At 51.0% G+C, this 10,408-nt stretch overlaps 1 protein-coding gene across 1 annotated transcript in view; it reads left to right on the top strand.

Annotated features, from left to right (window-relative positions):
- RASIP1 (Ras interacting protein 1) overlaps positions 1 to 10,408 on the top strand; it is a 12,432-nt gene that overhangs the window by 1,374 nt on the left and 650 nt on the right. The window contains exons 2-10 of the mRNA XM_007463319.1: positions 1 to 6; positions 1,494 to 1,883; positions 4,962 to 5,615; positions 6,326 to 6,363; positions 6,599 to 6,750; positions 6,869 to 6,972; positions 8,372 to 8,615; positions 8,820 to 8,992; positions 10,037 to 10,184. The exon at positions 1 to 6 is cut by the window's left edge and continues 643 nt beyond it. Of these exons, the coding sequence (XP_007463381.1) occupies positions 1 to 6; positions 1,494 to 1,883; positions 4,962 to 5,615; positions 6,326 to 6,363; positions 6,599 to 6,750; positions 6,869 to 6,972; positions 8,372 to 8,615; positions 8,820 to 8,992; positions 10,037 to 10,184 (1,909 nt within the window). The remainder of the gene's footprint in view (positions 7 to 1,493; positions 1,884 to 4,961; positions 5,616 to 6,325; positions 6,364 to 6,598; positions 6,751 to 6,868; positions 6,973 to 8,371; positions 8,616 to 8,819; positions 8,993 to 10,036; positions 10,185 to 10,408) is intronic.

The raw sequence follows: 10,408 nt of genomic DNA, 5'->3' as shown, positions 1-10,408 counted from the left end.
GGGCGGGTGGGGTGGGGAAGCCGGATTCTGGGGGCGGGGCCTGATGATGGGTGGGTGGGACTTGGGGCGGGGCCATGGTGGGCGGGGCCTGAGGGACTGTTGGGACAGGATGGCGGGCGCCGGGGGAGGGGTCCGCGGGACGGGGACTGCGCGGGACCTATAGCACTGGGTCTAGGGGAAGGCGGAGGTGGGGCAGGACCTAGGTCAGCCAGATGGCCTAGGCCCGAGGACTTTGCTCTTGGGATAGGTGCAGAGTTGATGGGCGGGGCCTGCGATGCTGGGGAGGAGCCGCGGAATGGAGTAATAGGAAGGCAGAGGTATAGCGCGGGGCAGATGAGTGGTCCTGATGGCAGATGGCCTCTCAGTAGTAGGCTGAATTGGCTCGTGAGGGGCAGGGCCTATGTGGATGGAAGCTAGAAGGGGGACGCGCTTGGAAGGTGAAAAAATGGGCTATTAGATCAGGGCCTAAGAAAGGGCGGAGCTTCAGAAGGGTGGGCCTTGGACCAGGTGACCTTAGGCTGGGTTGGCTGCAAAGCCTGAGTGGGGGCTTGAGGGTGGTTCACGGGAAATGAAGCGGTATTTGTTTTGGCCAACGACCAGGCTACTTGGGGGCCTAGTATTTGAGAAGGCCCGGCCTGGAACAGGAGGTGCGCCTGTGATGAAATAACAAAGGAGGGGGCACAGTCTGGCAGGGGTGGGGCTGGGCTCACAAAGATAGTGTCTGCTCAGGGAGCCTTCTCACAGCTTTTCTGTTCCCGAGACTCCCTTTGAGAGATAGAGTGGTGTAGCAGTTACACTCATGGGCTTTCTTCGCCGGTTAAACACAGCAAAATCCTAGGCGAAGATTCAATGATATAATGCATATAAAGGGTTGTAGCACAGGGCTTGGCACATAGTAGTTGCTAAATAAAGAATGGCAATTATAACCATCATTGTCTTTTTTTCTTTTCCTTTTTTTTTTTTTTTTTTTTCCAAAAAGCATTCACTGAACACCTTCTGTGGGCCACACACTATTTAGGGCCCTGGCGGAATATGGTGGGGACATTGACAAGTTCCCACCCTTCTAGATTTCACAGCCCAGTGAGAGAAACATCAGTTCACTCATTCAGCTCATTTCCACTGGGCACCTACTAGATGCCAGGGCTGTGTGTGACAAAGTTCGGAGTGCCAGTGGTGCCCTTCTCTGCTTCGACTTGGAATGTCAGGGAAGGGTGTTCAAGAGGAGGTGGTTTCTGCTTTCCTTGGGGCAGTATCTTCTCGGTTCTTCGTGAACAGTTCTAGTGCCTAAAACAGTGCCTGGCACATAGTAGGGGCTCAAAAAATATTAACTGAAAGAATGAATGAATTTATGAGCTGAAATTACAAGATGGGTAGGAGTCAAGCAGGAAGTGTGTTCCAGGCACAGGGAACAGCATATGCAAAAACCTAAATGTGGGAAGCAGCCTCACCTCTTTGCAGCCAATTGTCTCTTTAGAATCTCTCGCTCTTTCCAGTCTCTGTCTCATCTTTCTCCATCTCTCTCGGCAGGCACGGGCGCCCCCTCGTGGCGGCCACAGAAGAACCGCTCCCGCGCGGCGTCAGGTGGGGCGGCGCTGGCCAGTCCTGGCCCGGGGTCGGGGTCAGGGCCCTCTGCTGGGTCCGGGGGCAAGGAGCGCTCGGAAAACCTGTCCTTGCGGCGCAGCGTATCGGAGCTCAGTCTGCAGGGTCGGAGGCGGCGGCAGCAGGAGCGCAGGCAGCAGGCACTTAGCATGGCCCCAGGGGCAGCCGATGCCCAAATCGGACCTGTAGACCCCGGCGACTTCGATCAATTGACCCAGTGCCTCATCCAGGCCCCCAGCAACCGCCCCTACTTCCTGCTACTGCAGGGCTACCAGGACGCCCAGGTAAGCGCAACCAATCCTAACGAGAGAGACCTATGCCCCAACCTTCGGTTGAATGGGCGGCAAAACTACAACTCCCAGAATCCCGTGGGTCGCGTTAGTCTCATGTATGTTGGAAGGTATGGTCCCAGCCAGGTTCCAGAGTAGGAAATAATATCAGAGAAGAGAATGGGAGTGGTGGAGATAGATGTCGGAGAAGGATTTCACTGGAGGGGCAAGTAGGCGATGATTCATTTCTTTCAAAGTTGGGAGAAAGCAGTATCTTCCTCCAGGGAGAATGGGAGAGCCCACTTTATTTTATATTTTATTTTATTTTCCTATGCTGTGCGACTTGCGGGATCTCAGTTCCCCGACCAGGGATTGAACCCGGGCCACAGCAGTGAAAGCCCGGAATTCTAACCACTAGTCCATGCCTAGCCGTAACTCCTGGGAGAGCCTATTTTAGAAAGATCTTCTTGGAGGCCTCTCTTTCTTGAGGGAGAGTAATGGAAGAGTATCTTCTGGGGAGGGAGATAATTTGATTGATGCCTGGAATCTTGTTCGGGGTAAGCCTATGTTGTCTTAGGAGGAGTGGATTGAATCATTTTTAAAAAAATATTTAATTAATTAATTAATTAATTAATTTTTATTTTTGGCGGTCTTGGGTCTTAGTTGCGGCATGCAGGATCTTTTGTTGCGGGCACGGACTCTTCGTTGCGGTGCAAGGGCTTCTCTCTAGTTGTGTCGCGCGGGCTCCGTACTTTGCAGCACGCGGGCTTAGTTGCCCCGGCATGTGGGGTCTTAGTTCCCCGACCAGGGATCGAACCCGAGTCCCCTGCATTGGAAGGCGGATTCTTTACCACTGGACCACCAGGGAAGTCCCTAAATCATTTTTTAAAGTTGATGGTTTACTTTGGAACGATTGTGAGCATTGTTGATGGGGACAGGTGGTAATGATACTTCTATTTTACATATATGAGTGGCATTAGGAGAGCTTGTTTGAGTGTTGGGGAACAAGAGAAAGAAAGGATTAGTGGTTGGGGGCCAGTGGTAAGTTATTTCATTAAAGAAATGTAATGTATTATTGGAAATATTCGTGTGTGTGTGTGTGTGTGTGTGTGATAATTAGGAGAATCATTCTTATGGTTTTGTCCACCTTTGGATAACAGTGGTACAGCCAAGCTCAACAGGTACAACTGGAATCAATGGGAAAGCCCACTCTGGAAGATGGCGGAGTTTACTGAACAGTTCCATTTTTACTCTCAGAGCGGGATCCATCTGGGTTAGGTCACTTGGCTGTGTATATGGGTGAGAGGTTAAAACTATTCAAAGAACTTGCATTGGAGGAATTCATTCTTCCTTGTTGGGGCAACAGGACAGGGAAAGTTCATTGTAGGAAGGGGTTTGTATATATTATAACAGCCCATTCCTCCAGAAAAGGTTGGTGAATAGGAGGCTCTGTTTAGGAAAGGTGGTCAAATTGGAAGGTTCTATTCTGGGAATATAAGAAAGTACATTATGGGAAGAGAGGGAAACATTGGAAACATCCATTCCTTCAGATGGGATTCATGAGAAATTTCTTTGTAAGAGGCTTCATTGGAAGTGTCCGTCCCTTGGGAACAGGAGTAAGAGTTTAATCTCTTGTAGAGAGGAATTTGTTTGCATTCATCTATTCATGGGTGTCTGTAATGTGAGAGTTCATGTGAGGTGCAGTGGAAGAATCCCTTCTTGGGTTAAGGAACAGGAGAGCCCATTGTAAAAAGGGGGTTCGGGTATTCAGGATCATTCCATTCCTCCAGACAGGGATGAAAAATAGGAGATTCTACCTTCAGAAGGTGATCAGAAATATGGAAAGATCCATATTTCTCAAGAGGCAAATGAACCAATACATTGTAGTAAGGAAATTTAGAAATGTGCATTCATGGGGTGGAGGTAGTGGGAGAGAGTTCAGTGTAGGGAGGGGATTTATGGATATCAGGATGACTGTTTTCTCAGACATGAATGGGGAACAGAAGTGTCTACTTTAGGAAGGGGGTCAGACAGAGTGCTTCCCTTTTTATAGGATGCAGATGGGAGAGTCTTTCTTAGGAAGGGGTCTTCTGGAATGCACCTCTTCATCTGGTGGATGAAATGGGACACTCCATTATAAGAAGAGGGTCTCCTTGAAAACATCTATTTATAAGATGGGGTTACTAGAAGTGCCACTGTATGGAGATCTCCTTGGAGACGTCCTTTTTGGGGATGGGAATATTGAGAGCATCCATTGATGGGAGGGAGAGTGTCTTTGGAATCCTCCATCCTGGGAGTGGGGGGAATAGGTGAGTCCATTGTAGAATTATGGCTCCTTGGAAGTAAATTCATGGGGTGGGAAAAAATGAGAGTCCGTTACAGAAAGTGGGTCTCCTTGGAAGTGTACATTCATGGGGCAGAGATAATGGAAGAAATCTTTGTTCAAAGGGGAAGTCTCTTTAAAGGTATCCTTGCTTTGGGAATATTGAGAGAAACTATTATTGGAAGGGGAAATGTCTTTGAAAGCCTCCATCACAGGGGTGGAATGATGGGCAAGTGGGGACTGTGGTAGGGAAATGGGAGAGTTCCTAGGAGAAAGAAGGTTTCCTTGGGAAGGTCCATTCTTAGAGGGTGAGGGTAGTGGGACAGTCCATTTTAGTAATGGAGATGTGGTGTCCTTGGAAGCACCCATTCTTTGGGCTGGATGTTATGGGAGAATCCACTGTAGGAAGGGATTGCCTTGAAGGAGTCCATTCAGAGGAGGTGAGAAGATGGGAGAATCCATTGGAAAAAGATCTCCCGGGAAGCATCCATTCTTTGAGGGAGGGAAATGGTAGAGCCCATGTCAAGAAAGGGGTTTCCTCGTATCCAGTCTTCAGGATGGATGTTATGGGACAGTTCACCATAGGAAGTGCCTTTGAAGAGTCCACTCATGGGAGGTCGGAGGTAATTGGTGAGTCCTTTGGGATCCCAGGAGATCTCCTTGGAAGTGCTCATTCAAGGGATCTGGTCAACTGTGGGTAAGGGATTTCCTCAGAAGCATCCAGTCCTCGTGGAGTGGTGTCCTTTAATGCATCTTCACTTTCCCTCCAGGACTTCGTGGTGTATGTGATGACTCGGGAGCAGCACGTGTTCGGCCGGGGTGGGAACTCCTCGGCCCGCGGTGGGTCCCCAGTCCCGTATGTAGACACCTTTCTCAACGCCCCGGACATCCTGCCGCGTCACTGCACAGTGCGCGCAGGTCCTGAGCCCCCAGCGATGGTGCGCCCATCCCGGGGAGCCCCGGTCACGCACAATGGGTGCCTCCTGCTGCGGGAGACGGAGCTGCATCCGGGCGACCTGCTGGGGCTTGGTGAGCACTTCCTGTTCATGTACAAGGACCCCCGCGCTGGGGGCGCGGGGCCGGCGAGGCCTCCGTGGCTGCCCGCACGCCCCGGGGCCACACCGCCGGGCCCTGGCTGGGCTTTCTCTTGCCGCCTGTGTGGCCGTGGCCTGCAGGAGCGTGGTGAGGCACTGGCGGCCTACCTGGACGGCCGCGAGCCCGTGCTGCGCTTTCGGCCGCGCGAGGAAGAGGCGCTGCTGGGTGAGATCGTGCGTGCCGCGGCCGCCGGCGCTGGGGACCTGCCGCCTCTGGGGCCTGCCACGCTGCTGGCACTGTGTGTGCAGCACTCAGCTCGGGAGCTGGAGCTGGGCCACCTGCCGCGCCTGCTGGGCCGCCTGGCCCGTCTCATCAAGGAGGCTGTCTGGGTGAGCACTGCCAACCTGCGTCCAGTCCCATCTGCGCCCCAAGTCCTTTCCCGAGCCTCCTCTAGCCACCTCCAACCTTAGTTCCGTAGTTGGGCAGGACAAAACTACATCTCCCAGGATACCTCAGGAGGGGGCTTGGGCTATTAAGCAAGGGGCCCCAAGGGATGCTGGGAGTTGTGGATTAATCCACAGTGCTTTAAGAGAAGACAGTACAGTAGTACCTATCTTTGCAGCTGGGGGATATTGGAAGAAACCATCCTGGGAGATGGGGTAGGGGAAGAGATCCCTGAAGGTTGGAGCCGTAGTGGGCGAGACCATTCTTGGAGGCGAGTGAGAACAAACCCACTGGACCAGCAGATGGATCTGCCGGGGAGAAGCCATTCAGAGTTGGGGGTGGGGGTGGGGGAGGGGGGGAAGTTCCATCCTATTGAGCTGGGGCCTAGTTAGAGGAAAAGTTTAGGAGGTTTTTTTTGAATAGGGGGAAACTCCATTTGAGCAGAAGTAGACCTAAAGGGAGACAGACCACTCTTAATCATAGGTGTGTGTGTTTTAAACTGTAAGAAGAGGATTGACTATTCTGAAGCTTGAGGATCAGAGTCCATTTGAAAATTGGGGAGAGTCTCTTGTCAAAAAGAAAAACTCAGGGCACTAACTCATAGGCCTCTCTTTCTCGTCCACCTCACCTTAATTCTGATCTTACTGTTCCACAGGAAAAGATTAAGGAAATTGGAGACCGTCAGCCAGAAAAGTAAGAGAAACTCTGGGGAGAAGGGTCTAGAGTGATGTAGGGGTCGGGATTCGCAGCCAGTTCTATGTTCACGTTTCCATGCATGTTTTAGTGCAAGCTTCTTTGGGACTCAACTTTTCTAGTTGTGAAATGAGGGTTGGACTCTGACCCCCGTTAGACCCAGATCTCGGGGCTTGGACATATTTGGGAGGGGGTGGATTGGGCAAGGATTACAAGTCCCTTCCCCTTTTCCCAGCCACCCTGAGGGGGTTCCTGAGGTGCCCTTGACCCCTGAGGCTGTGTCTGTGGAGTTGCGGCCACTCATGCTATGGATGGCCAACACCACGGAGCTGCTGAGCTTTGTGCAGGAGAAGGTGCTAGAGATGGAGAAGGAGGCCGACCAGGAGGGTGAGCTCTGACCCAGGCCCATGCTTGTCCAAGCCTCCTGCCGTTCCCTGCACCTGGGGACCTGGGCTTCTGCCTGGCAGCCTCTGGTTCTCCCTCTCACTCCTATGCCTGTCCTCAGACCCACAGCTCTGCAATGACTTGGAATTGTGTGACGAGGCTATGGCCCTCCTGGATGAGGTCATCATGTGTACCTTCCAGCAGTCTGTCTACTACCTCACCAAGGTTGGCCTTGATCCCTGCTTCCTGTTTGGCACAGCATCACTTTCTGTTTGAACCACATCACACTGCTCTGGTGTCACTTCTTATTTGACCTAGCAACATTTCCTGCTTCTCTGACATCACTTCCCATGTCCCAGCCCCTCCCCCACCTCGCACTTTGGTGTTCTGGTACCACTTCCTGTTTGAGCTTACATCACTTCCTGCCTTCCTGACTTCTCTTCCTGTCTCCGCAACTATCCCCTCCTGATAGGCTGACTTTACTTCCTGGTTTTATCACTGTTACCACTTTCTCAAGCTCCTGTTTTCTAAGTCCACTCTTAAGTCACTGATAAGTTAGATAGATAGATAGCTGATAAATATAGATCAAATAATACTAGGCACTGTCATTTAAATTAAACCTCTTTATTCAGGCCTCACTTTCTGTGTTTGCTGACCTCACTTCCTATAGCTTTGAATTCATTCCCTTTGCTGAGCCACAAGCCTTTTTCTCCCTGGAGTGCCCATCCTTAGGGCCTGCTTCCTGCCCCAGTCCCCCGCCACCACTCTTTTTTTTTTTTTAATATTTATTTATTCGGTTGTGCTGGGCCTTAGTTGCGGCAGGTGGGCTCCTTAGTTTTGGCATGCAAACTCTTAGTTGCAACACACACACATGTGGGATCTAGTTCCCTGACCAGGGATTGAACCCGGGCCCCCTGCATTGGGAGCATGGAGTCTTATCCACTGTGCCACCAGGGAAGTCCCACCACCCCCACTCTTGAACTTAACATTGCTTCTTGGAATTCTCAGGGTTTCTGTCTTATGTAGGGCCTCATTCCTTATCTGTAGAATGAAAGGGGATATTTTGGGACAGGTAGTCTCTATGTTCCTTGAGCAGCCTTGATTTGTGAAGCCCTTTCCTCCCAGGCTTCACTTCCTGTATATCCCTGCCAAGTGTCGTTTTATTTCTTCTTTGGCTCTGACCTCATTTCCTGTCCTTGGCCTGATCTCATTTTCCACTGGCTAACTGCCACCCCACTCCCACTTCCTGACTCTCCATTCTTTTCCTTTCCTTCGGGAATTCTGGATAAATAATTCTTTGATTGAAGGGAGCCTCTTTTTTCAACGTCCTTTGTCCTCCTTGAGCTGTCTCTGTTGAGAACTACATCAGAGGTGGTCTTAAAATACCCAGGACACTTCTGGAAACCCTTTCTTAAACTTGAGGTATCCCAGGCCTGATGAATGCTAGGAACCTATCTGGAAAGTAGGATTTTGCTCATGGAGACCTTTAGGGTGTTGAAGGTGGAATGGACTACAATTCCCAGAAGCCTTTGGTGGAGCTCCCCAGTACCTTCATGCTCTACTACCCTGAAGCTTCCAGGGAGTTGTAGTCCGATCCCTTGTTTGCATCTCTGTGTGTCCTCAGACTCTGTATTCAACGCTGCCTGCTCTCCTGGATAGTAACCCTTTCACAGCTGGGGCAGAGCTGCCAGGGCCTGGAGCCGAGCTGGGGGCCATGCCTCCAGGGTTGAGACCTACCCTGGGCGTGTTTCAAGCTGCCCTGGAACTGACCAGCCAATGCGAGCTGCACCCGGACCTTGTGTCTCAGACTTTCGGCTACTTGTTCTTCTTCTCCAATGCATCCCTTCTCAACTCGCTGATGGAACGAGGTGAGGGTTGGTCTGGAAAGGGTCCGGAAACAGAGACAGAAGCCACTGAGACCTGCATCAGTTAAGACACATCAGAGGCTCAGGCCTCATCTTTAGGGACTCTGGAGAGCAAGCTCCAGATCCCAAGCTGAAGAATAGGAAAGGTCTGGGAGGCAGGAGGGCAGAGTCCGTGCACCTATTGCTTCTCACACCCTTCCCTCACAGGTCAAGGCCGACCTTTCTATCAATGGTCCCGAGCTGTCCAAATCCGAACCAACCTGGACCTTGTCTTGGACTGGCTGCAGGGGGCTGGGCTGGGTGACATTGCCACTGAGTTCTTCCGGAAACTCTCCATAGCTGTGAACCTGCTCTGTGTGCCTCGCACCTCCCTGCTCAAGGTGACTCCTGACCCCTGACCTCTGAGTCCCCAGTCCCACTCATCCATCCTCTGTATTCAGCTTACCCTTGGATCTCCCCTTAGACTCCATGTTATCCCCAGTCCCAGTTCAGACACCATGGGTGATGCATCAGCAGCTAGAAGGAAGCCAGCCACATAAATGTCCAAGTTTGGCTGCATCTGAAACCCAGTTGGACTTACTAATAATAGTTTCCAGGGTCCCCTCCCTCAGACATGCTGATTCAGAAAGTCTGGTATGGGACCAAGGAATGTGACGTTTAAAACATTCATTGAATGTAAACTACATGCCAGATACTGTGTTTAGCCCTTCTCACTGAATGCTGACTAAGCCTTGTGAAGTAGGTTATTAATTGACAATTTTGTTCAGACAAAGAAACTGAGAATTAGGCAGGCTAGGTCACTTGATTTCATTTATTTACTTTTATTTATCAAACTTTTACAGAGCATTTAATAAGCACCAGTCAGAGTTCTGTGTACTTTACAATCTTGCCATATTAAATCGTCCTAACAACCCTGTTAGGTAGTTCCTGTTCTCCCCCAATTTACAGGTGAGGAAACTGAGGCACAGGGTTTGTGAGAAGGTAATGAGTAGCCTGGGACTTCTGAACCCAGGCAATCTGGGTTGAGTCTCTTGTTTTAACCACAGTGATGATTCTGTTGCCTAGATCTAGGTTAGGTACAGAAATTTTCAAACAGTTACCAAAAGTAGCCACAGTAGAATAATGAACACCTATGCACACAGTAACATAAACTAGTGGTCAATTTTGTTTCTTCTCCACCCCTGCCTACTCCTACCTCCTCATGTATTCCGAAGCAAATCACATTTTTCTTTTTTAAAGCTGAGAGTATGCCCTTTCCCACTATCACTTTGGTGACAACCATGTCTCACAGTACCTGGAAGACACTGCACAGACATCACTGTCTACCCACTACATCCATGCCCTCTTCTATGGAGGGCCTTCCACTTAGGATTTCTCAGCTGCCCCAAAATGATTGTAGATTTTTCACCTCATCTTCCCACCAGGCTTCATGGAGCAGCCTACGAACTGACCACCCCACGCTGACCCCTGCTCAGCTCCACCATCTGCTCAGCCACTACCAGCTGGGTCCTGGCCGCGGGCCTCCACCTGCCTGGGATCCTCCCCCTGCAGAGCGAGATGCTGTGGACACAGGTGAGGAGAAATAGGGACAGAGGCATTGGGGCTGTCAGCTTTCTTCTGTCCTCAGGACCTAGGGATCCATAGCCCCAACTCCTTCCTCCTGGTCCAAGATTCTGGACCCCTATCCCTCTCCTGCCCCGGGATCTAAGTGCTGGATCCCAGGATACAGTATTCTCCCCTAGGATACAGGAGTTCAAGCCCCCAGCTCCTTACTTTTTCCGCAGCGGTTCCGGTTC

The sequence above is a fragment of the Lipotes vexillifer genome, unplaced genomic scaffold (genome assembly GCF_000442215.2).
Source record: "Lipotes vexillifer unplaced genomic scaffold, Lipotes_vexillifer_v1.1 scaffold802, whole genome shotgun sequence".
NCBI lineage: Eukaryota > Metazoa > Chordata > Mammalia > Artiodactyla > Lipotidae > Lipotes > Lipotes vexillifer.
This window is presented reverse-complemented; position numbering and strand designations above follow the sequence as displayed.